Genomic DNA, 22,120 nt, shown 5'->3' on the forward strand with positions numbered 1-22,120 from the left:
TGCACACATCTGAATATTTGGTTTGAACTGTTCTGGAACAGTGTTGTAAATACAACTTAACCACTGATTTCTAGACGTGTCCTCTTTTGAGAGGCCAAACAAAGTAGTTTCGCTTTCATAACGAAACACACAGCATCTCCACGACTTGGCGGCGACGGCAGCAACAATACTACAGCGAGAATAAAAGTTACGCCTTCTTTCTTTGCGTGAACATTTAGGCGGTGTTATGCAAATCTTCCCACACAGTGACGTAGACACGTGGGGGTGTGTTTAAACGAAGCGTTTTAGGAGTGCATGGACGAGTCTTAACTTTTATAAAGAATATCTCTTTAGGTTTGAGACTTTAGTCTTTGCAACTTTAGGGATCTTATCTATTCACGAACAGCTTGTAACACTCCAAAGAGAAAGGAAAACTTGAAATCACATCATATGACCTCTTTAATGAAAGATTTTTAATTTTTGGGGTGAACTATCCCTTTAATGTCATCATTGCTGGTGCTGTTCTACAGAGAACCACAAAACAGTGCCAATTATCGTTGAGTTTAAAGACAGTTGAAAAAAGGCGAATATCAGTAAAAATGACAAAATCAAACTGATTATCAGGCTATTTCTTTTGAACTACATCATATCTGAATAATAAAAAATGACCTAACTTCTGAAACGATGCACTGCTCATTGCTGGAAAACTTTTCCAAAGATGTATTGTTTCATTTTAAAATCTCATTTTAAAGTCGTGGTGTGAGTTTGGGTGAGATGAGGGGCATTCGGACGGACGGTGCTGTGTGCGTCTACACTGGGGTACATTGACATGGTGGTGAAATCCGAGAAGCAGGAGGAATTCCAGGGAGGGCAGCTACATCTGCGCACACCATTATCTGCTTCACATAATCTCAACTTTTCAGGTGCAAAAAGACATCAGAAGCAGCCCTCATATACCACCCACCTTCTCAAGATGCTTTGAAAATATAAAGATTCAATTATAAATCCCAGTGTTTCCTGTTCCAAGCGTCCCAGTCTTGGAATTTCCATGATACAGTACATCAGGCTGTAAAGGCTGCTTTACTGGGGCAGGTCGAAAGATGGTATTTGGTTTCGTTCATGCTGTGTCTGCCATTCACACAGAGTCACGAATGCAGTTACAGGAGTTAACGTGTGATCTGAAATCACCTGACGGCTCAGCAGTGTCTTGCAGTGTCAGTCTCATTGACTGAACTGTTCATCATGTTATTTCCGATTACAGCTATTTCGTATTTCCTATTGAAACAGGAAGACATGCGCTACCATTCAAAGTTGTTTTTTTTCTTTTTAAATGAAACGAATACACTTATTCTGCAAGGCTGCATTAAATTGATCAAAAGTGACATTAAATACATTTCGGGCCAAATTTACTAAACGGCAAATTAGCGTTAGAGCGCTTTAAGACATGCTTTTTGGGGGTGTTAAATAATGCCGCAAATACCAGTGAATTGACGAGTGCAAATCTTAGTAATTCGCATTGCGTGATTCATTTAAATACTCTAATCCCATAAATTTACCAGTCGAAAGGGAAACTCCTACAAATGCGTATTCAGTAAGGTGAGCCGCAAAAAAAAATTTTTTTTTTTTTACCTGACAGTTTTTATTAACGCCAAATGAGGGTTTGCACTGGTGCAAGCTGATAGTAAATCTGATTTTAAATGGATGCTGTTCTTTTGAACTTTCTATTCATAAAAGAACCATCAGCATATTAGAATGATTTCTGAAGGACCGTGTGATACAGAAGACTAGCGTAATAATGCTGAAAATTCAGCTTTGAATCAATGAATTCTAAATTTTAAATTTTAACTAGGGTTGTAACGGTACACATATTCGTACCATGATAAAATCATTACAAATTCTGCCATTATAAAGCTTGGAATAACCAAGACATTTTTTAAAACTACGATTGTATTTGTCTGAAAGAAGAAAGTCAATGATGGCTTGATGGTGAGTGAGGCTGACGGGGTAATTATCATTTCTGCGTGAACTGTCCCCTTAATTTGATTAATTAATTGACAGTAGATCAACTGCAGAACTTTCCACTCCCATTTATACTTTTATGGGTTTGTTCGCTCTTGCTAATTTGGCTCTATATCTACTCAAAGTTATTTTTGCCAACTTTTAGGTGTACACTAGCATATAAACGACCTCACAGTTAGCAGGCATGGACTAAAAGCCACAAAACTTCAGTCTTGATTTATCTGGGGATTTAAAATGGGCAAAACTGACCATTAGTAACCCAATGTTGTTGTGTTTTTTTTTTCCCAAAGGTGTGTCAGTTCTAGTGGCCCCGAACATCCCGCTTCATGTAGGAATGGAGAGCAGACAGCAGTTCTGTTTGCAGACGCCACCCAGTATGGAGCGCATGCCGCTGCAGTACACCGTGTGTGTTGGACACAACATTCGAGCCGTCCATCAGGAGTCAATGCAGCAGCTCTCCACAGCCAGACGAGAGCTGCCAAACATGGATGTCTTATGGTACAACAACTTTACAAACCCCTTTCCCTTTTTTATTGTTATCATTCATTGTTATCTTTAACTTTGCATTTATCGGGATGCATAAAATTTTTCGCAATTATTAGTGCTTGATGATTATCAGTACCTGCCCGATATTAGAAGCAGAGGCACACCTTTTTTAAGCGTCACTTTTTCTAGGTGTCAAAAGAGTTAAAAAGTGATTCATCAATTTTAATGTACATTAAATTGATTTCTGATTCACTTTCAATTGTAGATTGAATGAGGGTACCTTCATGTTTTTTTGTTTTTTTTTAAGTTTTACATACAAACGTCATTGTTGTCAAAACAACTCCCTGTTCACACAGACTCATGAAAATGACTAAAAACGCTGTATTATATGCATTTGCAAGACATCATCGTTTTAATATTCATGTTTTACAAATACGGTACGGTTTACAAAAGTTTGCATTTTCAGGCCCCCAAAACGCCTATCTAACATTATCTTGTAACTGAATGGCCAAAACGCATGAAAGACTTTTGCAGTTTTAGTTGAAAACAGTTTTGTGTAAATGCCCCCTGAAATAATATGAATTTTTAATGGAAATAAATTAAATAATAAATTAAAATGAATTGATGAATAAATAAACAACATTATATAATTTCAATACTGCTATATATATATATATATATATATATATATATGAGGTGTGCTGTGATTGGCCAGCTATCCAGTGCATTGTGATTGCCAGAATACCTCAAGTGTGTGACGTAAATGTTACGCCCCTTACCATACTGTGATGCCGTGTCCCGACGTGACGAGACAAAACCAATAAAACCCATTATAAACGAGGCATTTGTTGCATCCAGTGGGGACATAATTAGGGATTATAATGACTTAAACTGTCTTTTTACGCATTACGTTGCATCGCACCACGTAAACATAAAACCATGTCTGCATTTGTGATCGGAGAAATGACAAACAAGCGCTACTCTACACTGCTCAAAACTCGCGTTTGAATCATCAGTGGCAAATCCTTTAAATATGAAAACGTACTTACAGGCTGTGAGTCAGCATTATTTGTCAGAACACCGGCATTGTAGGCTACTCTCCCAGGATCCTCCGTAAAATGCGTTGCACACATCTGAATATTTGGTTTGAACTGTTCTGGAACAGTGTTGTAAATACAACTTAACCACTGATTTCTAGACGTGTCCTCTTTTGAGAGGCCAAACAAAGTAGTTTCGCTTTCATAACGAAACACACAGCATCTCCACGACTTGGCGGCGACGGCAGCAACAATACTACAGCGAGAATAAAAGTTACGCCTTCTTTCTTTGCGTGAACATTTAGGCGGTGTTATGCAAATCTTCCCACACAGTGACGTAGACACGTGGGGGTGTGTTTAAACGAAGCGTTTTAGGAGTGCATGGACGAGTCTTAACTTTTATAAAGAATATCTCTTTAGGTTTGAGACTTTAGTCTTTGCAACTTTAGGGATCTTATCTATTCACGAACAGCTTGTAACACTCCAAAGAGAAAGGAAAACTTGAAATCACATCATATGACCTCTTTAATGAAAGATTTTTAATTTTTGGGGTGAACTATCCCTTTAATGTCATCATTGCTAGTGCTGTTCTACAGAGAACCACAAAACAGTGCCAATTATCGTTGAGTTTAAAGACAGTTGAAAAAAGGCGAATATCAGTAAAAATGACAAAATCAAACTGATTATCAGGCTATTTCTTTTGAACTACATCATATCTGAATAATAAAAAATGACCTAACTTCTGAAACGATGCACTGCTCATTGCTGGAAAACTTTTCCAAAGATGTATTGTTTCATTTTAAAATCTCATTTTAAAGTCGTGGTGTGAGTTTGGGTGAGATGAGGGGCATTCGGACGGACGGTGCTGTGTGCGTCTACACTGGGGTACATTGACATGGTGGTGAAATCCGAGAAGCAGGAGGAATTCCAGGGAGGGCAGCTACATCTGCGCACACCATTATCTGCTTCACATAATCTCAACTTTTCAGGTGCAAAAAGACATCAGAAGCAGCCCTCATATACCACCCACCTTCTCAAGATGCTTTGAAAATATAAAGATTCAATTATAAATCCCAGTGTTTCCTGTTCCAAGCGTCCCAGTCTTGGAATTTCCATGATACAGTACATCAGGCTGTAAAGGCTGCTTTACTGGGGCAGGTCGAAAGATGGTATTTGGTTTCGTTCATGCTGTGTCTGCCATTCACACAGAGTCACGAATGCAGTTACAGGAGTTAACGTGTGATCTGAAATCACCTGACGGCTCAGCAGTGTCTTGCAGTGTCAGCCTCATTGACTGAACTGTTCATCATGTTATTTCCGATTACAGCTATTTCGTATTTCCTATTGAAATAGGAAGACATGCGCTACCATTCAAAGTTGTTTTTTTTCTTTTTAAATGAAACGAATACACTTATTCTGCAAGGCTGCATTAAATTGATCAAAAGTGACATTAAATACATTTCGGGCCAAATTTACTAAACGGCAAATTAGCGTTAGAGCGCTTTAAGACATGCTTTTTGGGGGTGTTAAATAATGCCGCAAATACCAGTGAATTGACGAGTGCAAATCTTAGTAATTCGCATTGCGTGATTCATTTAAATACTCTAATCCCATAAATTTACCAGTCGAAAGGGAAACTCCTACAAATGCGTATTCAGTAAGGTGAGTCGCAAAAAAAAATTTTTTTTTTTTACCTGACAGTTTTTATTAACGCCAAATGAGGGTTTGCACTGGTGCAAGCTGATAGTAAATCTGATTTTAAATGGATGCTGTTCTTTTGAACTTTCTATTCATAAAAGAACCATCAGCATATTAGAATGATTTCTGAAGGACCGTGTGATACAGAAGACTAGCGTAATAATGCTGAAAATTCAGCTTTGAATCAATGAATTCTAAATTTTAAATTTTAACTAGGGTTGTAACGGTACACATATTCGTACCATGATAAAATCATTACAAATTCTGCCATTATAAAGCTTGGAATAACCAAGACATTTTTTAAAACTACGATTGTATTTGTCTGAAAGAAGAAAGTCAATGATGGCTTGATGGTGAGTGAGGCTGACGGGGTAATTATCATTTCTGCGTGAACTGTCCCCTTAATTTGATTAATTAATTGACAGTAGATCAACTGCAGAACTTTCCACTCCCATTTATACTTTTATGGGTTTGTTCGCTCTTGCTAATTTGGCTCTATATCTACTCAAAGTTATTTTTGCCAACTTTTAGGTGTACACTAGCATATAAACGACCTCACAGTTAGCAGGCATGGACTAAAAGCCACAAAACTTCAGTCTTGATTTATCTGGGGATTTAAAATGGGCAAAACTGACCATTAGTAACCCAATGTTGTTGTGTTTTTTTTTTCCCAAAGGTGTGTCAGTTCTAGTGGCCCCGAACATCCCGCTTCATGTAGGAATGGAGAGCAGACAGCAGTTCTGTTTGCAGACGCCGCCCAGTATGGAGCGCATGCCGCTGCAGTACACCGTGTGTGTTGGACACAACATTCGAGCCGTCCATCAGGAGTCAATGCAGCAGCTCTCCACAGCCAGACGAGAGCTGCCAAACATGGATGTCTTATGGTACAACAACTTTACAAACCCCTTTCCCTTTTTTATTGTTATCATTCATTGTTATCTTTAACTTTGCATTTATCGGGATGCATAAAATTTTTCGCAATTATTAGTGCTTGATGATTATCAGTACCTGCCCGATATTAGAAGCAGAGGCACACCTTTTTTAAGCGTCACTTTTTCTAGGTGTCAAAAGAGTTAAAAAGTGATTCATCAATTTTAATGTACATTAAATTGATTTCTGATTCACTTTCAATTGTAGATTGAATGAGGGTACCTTCATGTTTTTTTGTTTTTTTTTAAGTTTTACATACAAACGTCATTGTTGTCAAAACAACTCCCTGTTCACACAGACTCATGAAAATGACTAAAAACGCTGTATTATATGCATTTGCAAGACATCATCGTTTTAATATTCATGTTTTACAAATACGGTACGGTTTACAAAAGTTTGCATTTTCAGGCCCCCAAAACGCCTATCTAACATTATCTTGTAACTGAATGGCCAAAACGCATGAAAGACTTTTGCAGTTTTAGTTGAAAACAGTTTTGTGTAAATGCCCCCTGAAATAATATGAATTTTTAATGGAAATAAATTAAATAATAAATTAAAATGAATTGATGAATAAATAAACAACATTATATAATTTCAATACTGCTATATATATATATATATATATATATATATATATCAGAGGTCACGTTAACCAAAAATTTTCCATCATTGACGTCATTACAGTGGTGCACCAACTCCACTAACTTGAGATCCAAGTCCTCCCACTTTACATATCCCTAAACCTACACATCTCCACCCCCTGGATCCCATCTCCACCCCTAAACCTACCCATCTCCACCCCCTGGATCCCATCTCCACCCCTAAACCTACCCATCTCCACCCCCTTGTACATTAATGAGGAAAAAAATTTACTTAAATGATTTTAGCAAATGGCTGCAATATAACAAAGAGTGAAAAATTTAAGAGGGTCTGAATACTTTCCGTACCCACTGTATATGTCCTGTTACACATTTGTACTTGCACAAACCATTCAGTGGGCTGTTACATGTGTGTAGTTACAGAAATATTACAGCTCTAGATACTATGTACCAATGTGTACTTGTATAGTATAGTAATCTAGTTACTATGCAAGTACACCGGTATTAGGGCCACTTAATATAAAGTGGGACCCTTTATTTTAAGATGTCCTTGTTACAGTGTAATTATACATTTAAGTACTGAGTAATATTAATTAACCACATGTACTTACAGTACTATATGGTTAGGGTAAGGGTTAGGTTTTGGCTTAGGGTTACTTGCATGTAATTATGCAAAATGTATTTTTATTATAATACAAAGTACATGTAACATGTGTAACAAGGACGCCTTAAAATAAAGTTTTGAGTTATAAAATTATTTAGTTTTAGTTATTTTGGTACTTAATATAATTTTAAATGAAAATTTGAAATATTTTCTTGGCGACTAGCTGAGATACAATACATTCAGTATTATATATAATTAATTTTTATTTTGTTAATGATTTTTTAAGGTTTTAGTTAATATTACTCTGATGTGTTGGTGTGCTAGAGTTTGAAGACTCTAACAAATACAATATTTCTCTGAAGGCTGCCTTTCTGGAAGCTTCTAGCAAACGTGGACTCAGGGGCCAAGCTAGAGCGCGAGCTGAGAACCTTCTCAAACCGTCTGAAGCGGCATCACCTCGGGGAGGGAGTCGTCAGCCTCGACGAACATTCCACTGCTCTGCTCGCCAGCATGGTGGGTCACGCGCTCTAAATCACCCTCTGCCTGCTTCCTGTAGCACAATAACATCTGACTGTTCTGTATATCAGCTGGGGATTCATGATAGATAAATGTGCTTTTAAAAGAAGTCTTGTTATGCTCATCAAGGCTGCATTTACAATGCAAATACACAAAAAGTGATATTGTAAAATATTAACACAATTTCAAATTGAATAAATGTTCAAATGTAATTTATTCCTGTGATGCAAAGCTGAATTTTCAGCATCAATTCTCCAATACTCCAATAATAATAATAATAATAATAATAAAAGCAACAATAATATAAAAGCGTCAAATCAAGTAGCTTGTTGTTTTATAAATAATAATTAAAACAATGAACAATGAACCCCACGTAATAAATAGGTTGTGAGAAAGCTGAAGTCATTCAGTGTCAGAGCGTCTGTGGTGATCTGCAGTATATTCCCCGTCTCTGACCTTCAGTGTGCTGTTTAATCTCCAGCCGTCAGCGGCTCGGCCTCTGCACCTGTTGTAGCTCCGGGCCTTCAGGCCTTCATTTTCCGCCTCAACACCCCACCGGCTCGCACAGCCCACAGAGCCAACTGGACAGCTTCTTCTGCATGTACATGTTGAAAATGATCATCTATCAATTGATTTTTTTATGGTGTATGTTTATATTTATGTATGGTTGTGTACAAGTAAGTGCAACAACTCAGTAACAGGGTTATTATGGTTAACTATAACCATAAAAAAACATGTTCATTGATTAAAATAAAATAAATGTGTACTGAAAAAAAAAAAAACATTTTATTTCAGCTAGTCGACAAGGCAACATTTCTCGTCAAGCTGAAGTACTAAAATAACAAAATAAACTAAAACAAATAAATTAAAATTAATAAATACTATAGACATATATTCAAAAATTGATTAAATTTTTAAATAAATTAAAAGATCCAAAAAAAAAATATTTCATTTTTTTTGTATTTTTGATTAAAAAAACAACAACTACATTATTTGAAATAAAACAAAATATTTAAAAAGATGAGAAAATAACATTTTATTCATACTAGCTGCCAATCCAACATTTCTAATGTGTGTTTAAATTGAAGTACAAACATAAGTAAATCTAAATTAATTAAAACTAAAACCTATAATTAAACTTGAAAAATGAAAACTGAAAATATATAAATAAAATCTAATTTAAAATATCAACAAAAATTGTTTAGAAATTATACTAAAATTCTCTTCATAGTGTTATCTTTTTGTTTTCCACAGAAAAATACCAGTGTGGATATCATTTTTTTTTTTTTTTTAAGAAATCAATATTAATACGAGGCTAAAATCAATGTTAAATTTTACAATTCACCTCAGCATTCAAGCAGCATCAGTGTCAGCTAATGTGCACAACCTTGCGTAATTATATAAAGTATATTCAAATCCGATTTAGATCCTTCTTAGGCATTAAGCACTGTGCATATGTAACATTTTGAACTAAAAAGTCTTTGTTTAATCAGATTGTGAACTGTTAGTAGCCTTCAGCCGAATTATAAAACATAATTCGCCAAACTATTTTGATCCATGCACTTGGTGGAAAACCCAGTTTAAAAAAAGAAACCCATTGTTTCAGTCGTCAGTTACTCACCCTCATTTTGTACCGAACCTGTATGACTTTCAAAACAAACTAGTGACGCATAAGTGAAGTGAAGTGACATGTGGCCAAGTATGTTTTTTTTTTTTTAAAGAAATCAATATTAATACGAGGCTAAAATCAATGTTAAATTTTACAATTCACCTCAGCATTCAAGCAGCATCAGTGTCAGCTAATGTGCACAACCTTGCGTAATTATATAAAGTATATTCAAATCCAATTTAGATCCTTCTTAGGCATTAAGCACTGTGCATATGTAACATTTTGAACTAAAAAGTCTTTGTTTAATCAGATTGTGAACTGTTAGTAGCCTTCAGCCGAATTATAAAACATAATTCGCCAAACTATTTTGATCCATGCACTTGGTGGAAAACCCAGTTTAAAAAAAGAAAACCATTGTTTCAGTCGTCAGTTACTCACCCTCATTTTGTACCGAACCTGTATGACTTTCAAAACAAACTAGTGACGCATAAGTGAAGTGAAGTGACATGTGGCCAAGTATGGTGACCCATACTCGGAATTAGTGCTCTGCATTTACCCATCCAAAGTGCACACACACACAGCAGTGAACACACACCCGGAGCAGTGGGCAGCCATTTATGCTGTGGCCCCCGGGGAGCAGTTTGGGGTTCAGTGCCTTGCTCAAGGGCACCTCAGTTGTGGTATTGAAGGTGGGAGAGAGCGCTGTACATTCCCTCCCCCCACCTACAATCCCTGCCGGTACGAGACTCGAACCCACAACCTTTGGGTTATGAGTCCGACTCCATTAGGCCACGACTTCCCTGTTCATCATAAATGACAGACTTCGCTGTTCATTTTCATGCGGTTGATGGTGAGGTTTCTGAAGGACTCATTATAATCACAAACACAGGCCAGGGTCTGGCAAAACACGTTTCGTTTCGATACGGAGGTACATAGCAAGCAGAGTTACCGCGGGAACGCTGTGTTCAAGTGGAAACGTCTCACGTTAAAAGCCACCAGCTGGCCTGTTAAGTTCATTCTGACAGAACAAAACAAGTCCGAGCTGCTCAGTGGACATGAAAGGCTTCATTTTTCTAAGCGGATCTGCAGCCGGTGAGGAGAGGTCAGGATCTGATCCCCTGAGAGAAAGACACACATCTCTGGTTCACTGAAATGCCAGCAGGGAACTGGTTTACAATTAGGTGATACTTGCTGTGTTAAGGAGACTGATATGTTGAACCAGTGTGGGCCATCTGTGTTAAGTACGCTTTGTCTTTTTACCACTTTTTATGCATTTCTCAATGCTTTTATCTAAGGTTTATAGTGCATTCAAGGTGTATATTTGATCAGAACACATATATAGGTTGTGCTTTAGCGGCTGAGCTATGAACAGACTGTAAACCTGAAGGCTTGTACCTGAATTCCCCACATGAGCGACACAGCTTAACATCTCTGGAGCATTTGCTGTAACCACTAAGCCACGACTCCAACATGGGTTATAGGGAATATCGTTATATAGTTGGGTCAGTGACAAATAAGAGTGCTAATGCTGGTTTCGGAAAACTTTTATACCGCTTTCAACAAAAGTTTCATTTTAGTGAGTCTAAAAATGTCATGTGGTGTAACCATCAAATAAAAAGAGTTTCCTTACACCCTGAATATATCTTTATTTTCAAGAATGTTTTAAAATATACTTTATTTATTTATTTTACACATATAATATATTAATTCATAAATATTACTTGTTTTTTTGGAGTGTCGCACCACATGACATTTTACAACCTGAGACTTATTGATATCATGCTAAAGGCATTTATCACAATGTCAAATGTATGTTTATATGGTTTCACATGGTTTTGAAAAACTTTAATATATCCTTTTTAATCATTTGAATGAGTCTAAGACGGTCATGTAGCGTAACCATGAAATAAAAAGTAATAACATATTATCCTAAAAAAATTTAATAAAAATAAATTATTCATTCATAAATATCATTAGTTTTTGGTGAGCTGCACCACATGACATTTTACAACCCGAACAACTGTGCTTTGCCATAAAAATGCATATTTTCTGATATTATAAGTGACTTATTAACACATGGGCATCTGCAGGGTTGCATGTTGGTTACACCACATGACTTGGATTTAGCGGACAAGTTTTTCAAATATTAATAATCACTGAAGCAATTTTGCGAATAAGAAATCATTTTTTCCTAAGAAATAATAATTATTAATATAATATATAATTATTAATATGATTAATTAATAATAATTATTATTATAGGTTATTATGATATTAGGACAGTTATCACCCTGATATTTCTGACTTCATGCCCCCAACATACATTTAAATTCAGAAATGCTATTAAGATAATAAATAAATATATCTAGACAAAAAAAACATTTTTTTTTATATATATTTATAATATTGCCCTTCATATTGTTTTTTGGCCATAAAATAAGAACAGACATCGGCCAGAAAAAAATATAATCTGTGCATACCTAAGAATTTTCAAGTTTAGACTGTCTTGATTTATTGTTTGTACATTAACGTCAATGTAATGCTGACTACAGCCCTCCTATTACAATAACTCATGACTTTGGTTTTACTCTTTTGAATTTTTTTCCCTTATTTGTTCCTTTTTCCATACAACACATTTTCCCTTCCATTACACTTACATTTTGCTATATTGCAATAGCTATATGTATTGAAAAATAGGCTATAGGCTCAAATAAAAAATTTTAATGTTTGATTATGACCTAAAATAGCAAAAAACTGGGGACTTTATAACAAAAATATCAGATAACCCACAATGAAGCATAATTATGTGTGCTATCTGATACATGCACCACACTTTCCCATTTCCCAACCTGAATAAAAGTCATACCACTAAATTGCAGTGGGAAACTTTCCCTTGTGTGACAGTTATACGAAACTCCAATTGGGGAAACAATCCCAATGCAGTTTTTTTTCTTTGCTAGTTTCCATTTTAGCTTGAAATAACACAGCCATAAGCGGAACCAACAGCTTGACTTGGAATGAATTTGGTTATAAACACACTTGCCAGTATTCGCTATTTATTGCACAGATTCCTCTTAAGCACAGCGTTCGACATGCCTGTACAATATGATTAATATAAATGACATTATTGTTATATTTTCTCAGACGCCGGGGCTCTGTTAGCAACTGTCATGGTAAAAACATTAATAGGGGCTGAGGTATTATTTTCAGTGATGGTAAAACAATAATATTTTCCATACTGTTAAAATAATCAACAAAATACGAATTCTGAGACTTTAACGCTGACGCCTGCCATTGTCTGTAATGTCTGATTGCCTACAAAAGCAGACTACAAACTGTGTGTGTTAAAACGGTGAGACATTATGAGTGTGTTAAAGGAATAGTTCACCAAAAAAAATGTAAATATGCTCAATTGATCCTCTGCAGTGAATGGGTGCCGTCAGAATGAGAGTCCAAACAGCTGATAAAAAAACATCACAGTAATCTACAAGTAATCCACAACACTCCAACCCAAAACAAGTCCATTATTAAGACGTTTTTAACTTCAAAACATTGCTTTCAGCTAAAATATGACTCCTCCGTGCATAATATTGCTTTCTCCATTGAAAAAGTCATCTCGTCCGAATCAGGAGAGAAATATGCACAGATCAAGCACAGTTTACAAGCAAAAACAGTCCAGAACAGCTCTAAACAAATATGTTGGTGGATTTTGATGTGAAAGACAACAGGAGATGGACTTTTTTTTACTGGAGGAAGAGTTATTATGGATTATGGCCTTGTATTTTGGTCAGAAGTGATGGTTTAAAGTTTAAACGTTTCTTTTATTGCAATTCATTCTGACGGCACCCATTCACTGCAGAGGATCCATTGGTGAGCAAGAGGTGCAAACTTTCTCCAAATCTGTCATCTATATGGCCTGAGGGCGAGTACAATTGAAGCAAAATTTCATTTTTGGGTGAATTACTTTAAATAACGTTTAGATTTTACAGTTTTTCATGTAACCAAAAATTGTATGCATAATGCAGAAAATACAACAGGACTCTGATTTTGAAATGTATATGCTTTACTACTTCCAGCTGCGCATTAAAAAGATGAGGGACATAAAATATGCACTCACACAATCACTTATAGCATATTACAATATGAATACAATTAAGTAAACATGACCATAATTCATCAACAGTAGATCATAAGCAGTCATACACATGCAATATTCATTGATTGTGAACTACCCTGTTTTGACGTTAAAATGCATAGCGCTCACATTTATTTAATGAAACCGCAGCCTTTTGAGGTTTAATAACATATTAGTCTGTTCTTCTTTCTTCAAATTGAAGACCTCTCAAATTGATAATAAAGAGTTTTGTAATGCCACTTGTCTCATTTTTAAGGACCACAGATCTAATAAAAACTTGTTTTTATATGTCATGTGGTTAATTTGTTAACTGTGATTTAGAAGCACTGCTGAATTAAATTATAAACCTTATAAGACATTTGAGAAAGCATTTCATCATACATAAGGTATTTTTTTATATAGAAAATTTATATTAAACCGTTTTTTTTTCATACTTGAAAATATACAGCTGCGTTCATTAATATTTCATATCTGGGTGTCATTGGTATAAAAACGTTTGAAAACCCCTGACCTAAAGAATATGTTGCAATATCAAAAATATTTTATTATATTCCAAAATATTATTTTATTTGACTGAATTAGCCTAAACTAGGTTATACCAATGAAAGTTCTTAAAATGTTTACATTTTTACAACATCAAGTTTTTATTTTTCTGTGTAGGTTAGAAATCGAACAAGCTTGATTTGGGAGGTTAAATGTATCATTTCTGCACCAAAATGTATGGCTTTTTAAACAGGTGCCATTAGACAAACAAACAAACTGTTTAATATATTTGCCAATTATTTTTTGCTTTTCTAGGACCACAGCTACCTCAATAGCAAGAAAAGGATGTCTAAGAGACAGACGAGGGACCTCCCTTTTGTAAAGCTTCTAAACATTTCCATCACCCTGTCCCCGTACCTGAGCGTGGACTCGCAGCAGTTCCAGACCTCCATTCAAGAAGGCATTGAAGACTACTGGCTGAGTCTGCCCTCAGGACCACAGGGCCGACCGGTAAGACTGACTGATTGCTTGTCACTGCGTCTGTCTAATTTTAAAGTTCTAGTTTTTTATTTAAATGTCTATATAGTTTTAATTATTAGTAGTTCAACCTAAAGGGAACATTTACATTTTAGGTTTTATTTTATATCCCTTAATATATTACTTTTTATGGTTTTAGTTTTAGTTACTTAATAATAATCCTGCTTGATGCCATTTTTGTCTGGACCTATTAATTAATAAAAATAAAAAAAAGCAATACAAACATACAGTGATTTGAAGTCTCCCATGAAGAATCTACATTTCTTAATGTAAATAAAAAATTAAAATGCTGATCTTTTGGGGCATAAAGTAAAAATGGTCAGGGTGGTACAACTGTCCTGATATTATAATGGGGGAGGGGGGGGGGGGGGGGGGGGGCCCTTTAAAAGTAAATTATTAAGTCGTTTTTAGTATTATTAAATCATTTTATCAGGTTATATGTCATGTGGTGCAACTCCCCATACACTTTGACTTGATTTTTGATTATTTTTAGGATTTAAATGCATGGTATCTGTCACAAAATTCTAAAAATGTATATATGAAAATATGAAAGAGTTGTACATTCATATGTATTAAAGGTGTACTGTTATTACTTAATAGTTACAGTACATAACATTTCAATTCTCTGTGTGTATGTGCTGTACATGTGGAAGAATTGACAATAAAGCAGACTTGACTTACTTATCTAAATCTTTCTTGAAAATTGTATACAAGTTTCTTCAAAGCCATATGAAACCAAGAATTTTCACGTTTTGAACTAGAGATTTTTCCTATTCTTTTTCATTGATACACTCTTTGTTCTTGACCCATATGCTTATCTGTGCCTTATTATTGTTTACTTTTAATTTTTACATGATTTCTCTTTCATAAGGTGCCTCTGTTGACTCAGTGGAAAGGAAAGTACAGTGTAAAGCTCAACATCACCAACCCAGAAGCCACAAATTGGTTTCTGGACAAAGTGGACAGCTTACATAGCCATTTGGGCATGGAGTATGTCATCCTGGAAGGCGGTGAGGGAAACCCTTTCGAGGAACAGGCCCTACGCCCCCCTCTGGCATTGGTTGGGGATGAATACATCAGACTTCTGGCTGACCTGGCAGAGAGGATAGGGGAAAATACCATTGTGACCTCAGGAACAAGGTATTTGGTTGAATGTTTTAAATAATCCCAATCAATTACTGTGACTTTGCCAAGTAGTGCATGGATCAAGATCCTTGTGAGGTTTTAGGTTAGAGTCGGGGCTGGGATTGGGATTTTCAGGTAGTTTGGTTAAGTTTGTTTGAGCGGAATGTTGTTCAAGGATCAACTGAACATGACAATCCAAGAATTTGCCCCATTTGGAAAAATCATGACCAACCTACAACTTTGGGAACAATTAACAGACTTTGTTCAGACAAGGAACCAAAATCCAAAATCCATTCTTGGCATGTCCGACTCAAATCTGTCGTCTCAACCTCCAAAAAAATACACCAAATCTGATTTCTTTTTACAAGTCTGATCCAAACCACATGCATACATGTGATTTAAAATCTATTTAACTCTTTCCCCGCCATTGACGGAATTTTCCATCTTTCCGTGTTTTCACTGTTGCATGGTAGGAGGTGCTATTACACATCTTCTGATGAGTACTGAACATCTGGATCAAAACACGGTGAAGAAGATGCAGAAACAATCGATTACACATGAAAACAGATGCATATGTAAAATAATGTGATCATCAAGCATTAAACAGCACATAAATAAAAAATGTAGACCCCAGGAAGTGGTTTAGGATTGTGAAGTTTTGGGCGTGTTGATGGAAGTGATCAACTCCATCTATGTTTTGATCATCGATCTGAATCCAGTCCAGACATAGACACGATTTTCTCAGCATTTTGTTCAAAATGTTGCTTTTTTAATTAAACTTGCCCACATTCAAGTCTTGATTAAAAGAAGAATGCCTGAAGCTAGAATAAAAGCAGAGGCTCTGCTATTTCTTTTGACATATTGAGAGTTCTGGGGGCCATAAAAGTTTTGTAAAAATAATCAAAAATGTTGGTGGTTGCTGGCAAGGTTTTTTTTATTTGTCTTTTTTTAAATGCTGGTGGGGAAGGAGTTAAAATGGAGTTTTGGAAGATTTTATGAATGATGTGTCATGTTAACAGCACTGTGGATATACCGTGTGTAGCAAGAGGCAGTTTCCCATCTTCTCTTTCCACAATGATAGTTACTTCTTGTTGTTGTTGTAGAAGACTCTTTGCTTTGTTCTGGCTTGTACAGTTTGTGTACAATTTCCATGGCAAGGTACTGATATCGATTATGGTTTGAACAAGATCCAAAATGTCAAGTAGACAGTCACTCATTTGAAAAAACAGACTTTCCCATAAGAAAAATTTGGAAAACAAATTGGAATTGTGTTGTAGGTGATTCGAATTGTTTTTGAACTGGCCGATTTTGTGCGCACAGGTCCAGACACAAAGCGCTCTTCATCCGTATGAGTGCACTGCAGTCAGACTGGAGTTACTCTGGCCTGAAGGGCATCATTCCATCCCTGCTGCATCACAGTCTTCTGGGATATAATTTCTTCATTCCTGATGCAGTAGGTAATACCTGCCCACACGTGCATAAATACACATGTATTTTTTTGTGAAAATTCATACCATAGATAAAGAAAATAAAATTTCATCAACTGTCTTCTTTAATCCTTTACAAAAACAAAAGACCACTGGCACACAGTTGTACAGTACACAGTATGATATGAATAAATCTCATAAAATATGTCCAGAATATTCCCAGGTCGCATTTGACCAGTTAATCAAAGGGGGGGGGGGGGTTTTTTAACAGACTTTCCCATAAGAAAAATTTGGAAAACAAATTGGAATTGTGTTGTAGGTGATTCGAATTGTTTTTGAACTGGCCGATTTTGTGCGCACAGGTCCAGACACAAAGCGCTCTTCATCCGTATGAGTGCACTGCAGTCAGACTGGAGTTACTCTGGCCTGAAGGGCATCATTCCATCCCTGCTGCATCACAGTCTTCTGGGATATAATTTCTTCATTCCTGATGCAGTAGGTAATACCTGCCCACACGTGCATAAATACACATGTATTTTTTGTGAAAATTCATACCATAGATAAAGAAAATAAAATTTCATCAACTGTCTTCTTTAATCCTTTACAAAAACAAAAGACCACTGGCACACAGTTGTACAGTACACAGTATGATATGAATAAATCTCATAAAATATGTCCAGAATATTCCCAGGTTGCATTTGACCAGTTAATCAAAGGGGGGGGGGGGATTATTACATTTTAAGCCTGTTGAAAATGAAGCCTGTTTTTAAGACTATTAGATTTGTTACTTTGTTGCATTGTTACTTTGACAGTTAAGCACATTTTCCTCACATATTCTCAAAATACTGTAATAATACATCATATGAAGAAAAATCTTCCTGCAACTGAACAGTTTATGGATCCTTTAGCCAAAATCTAAAAAAAACAGTTTGCATATGTGTATCATATTTGATAAATCAGACGTTTATGGCCCATATATTATGAAAGAGAAAATATCTCTAAAATATTTGTTCAGAGGCCCAAACTGAGCAAAAATATGCAATTTGGTGAAGATGCTGATATATGGCCAAAACATAAGATTAAATTCAGATAGCTTTGTAATATAAATCAATGAGATCTTTATATAACAGACTACTTGCATAAAATGTCAAAAAAAAAAGTTTCTTCAGTCCAGTAAGTGTTCATCTTGAAATATTACTAAAAAGATAAAAGTTATTCTTACATTTACTTTATAAAAATCAGTAAATACTGATTACCATATTCCATGAACTGAAGAGGGATGACAGTATTTTCAATTACATGAAAAAGCATTTTACTTAATAAAAAGTATAAACTATCAATTTGACGACAGAAGGCATGTAGTAGATTGTGTACAACAGGTTTTTGAGCAAGATTTGATCACTTCGATAATTTACAGGCCTTAGAAATTTGTGTATCAAATATGTTACAGTAGGCTTTATAGGGTTAAGCACATTTTGCTTCCAATTTCTAATAAAAACAATATCACAATGCTAGAAAATTGTTATTGTCCACCAAAAAAATGTAATTTCTTGACATGTGAATGCATTTGTGGGACTGTCAATCGCAGGAGGCTCTCTCTCTGCCGAACTGGTTACCGATGATGAGCTTTTCGTTCGCTGGCTGGGAATCACAGCTTTTCTTCCTGTCATCAGCTTCCAGACACCTCCATGGGTCTTTGAGAAGGAATGGGTGAGTGCCACAAGGGCGGGTCCTCGGCCCCATCCGGGTTTTAGCTTTCACTTCAGTTCCTTTCTCGTTGTGGACAGAAAATAGGGAATAAGATGGACCCAAGTGGGTCATACAATAAGAAAGACTTGAGCAAAACTGGGCGCAATATGTTAACCATTGAGAGTTAAATGCCTCAGAATTAAAGACGGTTTCTTTTACACTCCTAGCATAACATTGGAAACATAATACTCATTCACTCCATGGTGTACCATGAGAATGTCCTCCTCAAAATACTACCTAAATACACGCCAGAATATTCAGTCCCAAGCGCTGATATGTTTGAGCCCTAAGAGCCTGGTTTGAGTTTAGGACCGGCACAGAGCATCCTCCAGGTGGCCGTTTTTCTTGCATTTCATGATGTAATTGCTTGGCCCCAACATGACCTGTGGTTAAGGGTCCATCTGGTCTGCGTTAGCGTCTCTTTCAAATTTATGACTCTCAATCTCAACTGTAATGAGAACCGCTGCACCAGGAATGATAATGAATCGTTGGATAAGAGGAAAAGAAAATTTCCAGAGACAATTACAGATTTCATTAAGTAATTTGACTTTACAGACTAGAATAAGTAGTGGTCATTGTTTTTTTTGTTGTTGTTTTTTTCTAATCCCTGGTAGGAGTGAATCTTTCAATGGATTTCATTGCTAGAAATTGTCAAATAGCAGGAAGTAGAGGGACAGTTGACTTAAAATGAAAATTCTGAAAATGTATTATTCACCTTCACCCTCGCCCTGGAAGGCTACTTTGCAGTGGACACTCTTGAAGGGTTGCCATGTTAAATTCATATAAATTATGCTTTTTAAGCATCTTTGGGCTTGTTGTTTGGCTCAGCCAGTAAAGCAATCCATTTTATGGAGTTAATAGGCAGTTGCAGCCCAGGAGAAAAAAAAAGTGCACTTCCAAAATGTACTTAAAGTGCTCTATTTTCACACACTAATTTTGTAATTAATATACTAAAAATTATTCTTTAGTACTTCTTAAGATGATCTTAAGAATATCTTAAATGTACTCAATCTAACTGTGCTATTTTGGGACACCATGAATATGAACTAAAATGGGCTTTTGACATACTTTCTCTGTATTAATAAAATGTATTTAGATACCACTTAATACACTTAAACCCACTAGTGTATGAAGTATGAGTACACTCAGATGTTTCTAAGATCATTTTAAGAGTAAGTTTGAGTATATTAAGTACACAATTAGTGCGTGAAAATGGAGCACTTTAAGTATATTATGGAAGAATTATTTTTTCTCCTGGGAGGTCACAATATTTTCATATGTGGCTTATTTCCAAGATAACGTGTTTGGATTTGAGTTTATTGTGGGCTTGTTCTTATCTGTTTGTTTGTTAGCAAGATCAGGCAACACTAATGAGTCAGGCATACCCTGTGATTTCTTGCACTGCACATACAGAAAAGACTTTGATACACGTTTAAATACATCATTAACAGCTAGTTGTTCAGTTCGTTTCCATACACACTGCATAGAATTTATGTAAATGCGGTTACCACAGCCTGATTTTTTTCAGGAGTCAATTCATTTGTAGAATATGATTATCACTCCTATAAATTACTGAACTGTGTGTGTACAGAAAATAATTAAGAACTGTAATTTGAAGTGACCAACAAATTTAGCTGCAATGTGTGTGTGGCCAAAGAGGGAAAAAATTAAGAAGACTGAAGCTTTCAGGCTTCATAAAGAACAAGAAATCAACAACAACAAAAAAAATCATATTCTAAAAGTAATCTGTACAACTGAAATTTATGTTGATATTCTCAAAAAAAATAAATCTTGACATCCCTCCGACTGCCTATGGAATGTTCCTGAGGGAAGTAGTGTTGCCCGATAAAAGAAAGAATCATTCTTTTGAGTCGTATCTTTCAACTGAATCAGTTGATCGGGTCCAAAAAATCATCTAAATGATTCGTTCTCGAATCAGACTGACTCTGCATGGAAAAAAGTCGTAACATGTTCTCATTTTGTGTTCTGAGGAAAAAAGTCTGATGGATTTGGAACGACACGACAGTGAATAAATGATGACAGATTTTTTGGGTGAATTATCCCTTTAATAACTCTAGGTCGTCTATTTGAACTGAGAAAATGGTATTGGAACATTCCTGGTTTTGATCTTGGCTCATGGATATCATCTGGACAGTCGTAACCCTCTTAAATCATAGTTCATTAGTATTATTAATATTAAATGTGTTGATCATACTGAAAGGCTTACTTGCCGTTATTTTCCATTCTCTTTGGATTGTTGCCTGTTTTCAACTAAAATGACTCCATAGCACCACCTAGCATCTGAAGCCCAAAGAATACTTCTTTTTTTTTATAGATAATTTCCCCTGGAACACTGAGCTGGTTTTGTTACAAAGACCTGGCAACCCTGGCGTATTCATACAGTTGACGTGTAGCCTTATGCCACTTGATTGCATGAATGCAGGCAGTCAATACATGCGCTCTAGAAAATTTCAGAAGTTATGAAGGATATGACTACTTCCCTCATATTGACCGAAAATATGTCTTTGTACTCTTCTAAACTAAAGTTGCAGCTCTCTCATAACCCCCTCATAACCCCTTCGCACAAGCGCTTGTCAATGCAGGCGTCTGTTGTTGTTGCAGTCTCCACTATTTTGTTGTTGTTGTTCCATTTCTTTAGTTTCGTATTTTCCTGTGAAACAACAGCCACCTTGTGGAACTACTGATTAGTGCAAAACAAATTCAATTCAAATGTGCGACCTGTGCATGTGTACAAAGTATGCACGGTTACAAAAATCGAGTGGTGCATGTAGTATGCATGTACTATTCTGGTGACAAAATTTGCTAAAAATACTGCTGTTTTCACTTAGTGTAAATAGAATCCATTGCTAATACGAGATTTGTAAAGGGAGGAAAAAAAAGTTCGGCAAAAGGCGGGATCGAACCTGGGTCTATCGCGTCAAAAAGCCAAGGGCACACACTTATCCATCTGTGCCACTAGAGCTGAAGATTTGCAACTACTTTTAACTAAATGTAAATAGACACCCCGTATTTTTTATTCCAGAGTAAGGACAATTCATACAATACATATAAACTGAGCTACTTTAATACCATCGCCAAACTTTCTACCACAACTCTGCTGTTCTTCGGCTGGTTCTTCCTGTATACGTTGATTGACAGATGTCTCGTCCAGTCAGCGGTGAGTAAT

At 36.0% G+C, this 22,120-nt stretch overlaps 1 protein-coding gene across 1 annotated transcript in view; it reads left to right on the forward strand.

Annotated features, from left to right (window-relative positions):
* The window catches only part of LOC107573677 (SITS-binding protein-like), a 35,345-nt gene extending 15,962 nt beyond the window's left edge, over nt 1-19,383 (forward strand). Inside the window, exons 3-8 of the mRNA XM_016260121.1 lie at nt 2,289-2,496; nt 7,715-7,865; nt 14,411-14,605; nt 15,504-15,772; nt 17,078-17,214; nt 18,773-19,383. Of these exons, the coding sequence (XP_016115607.1) occupies nt 2,289-2,496; nt 7,715-7,865; nt 14,411-14,605; nt 15,504-15,772; nt 17,078-17,214; nt 18,773-18,978 (1,166 nt within the window). The 3' untranslated portion in view covers nt 18,979-19,383. The remainder of the gene's footprint in view (nt 1-2,288; nt 2,497-7,714; nt 7,866-14,410; nt 14,606-15,503; nt 15,773-17,077; nt 17,215-18,772) is intronic.
* The last annotated feature ends 2,737 nt before the right edge of the window (nt 19,384-22,120 follow it).

The sequence above is a fragment of the Sinocyclocheilus grahami genome, unplaced genomic scaffold, assembly GCF_001515645.1.
Source record: "Sinocyclocheilus grahami isolate Dianchi unplaced genomic scaffold, SAMN03320097.WGS_v1.1 scaffold2004.1, whole genome shotgun sequence".
Lineage (NCBI taxonomy): Eukaryota > Metazoa > Chordata > Actinopteri > Cypriniformes > Cyprinidae > Sinocyclocheilus > Sinocyclocheilus grahami.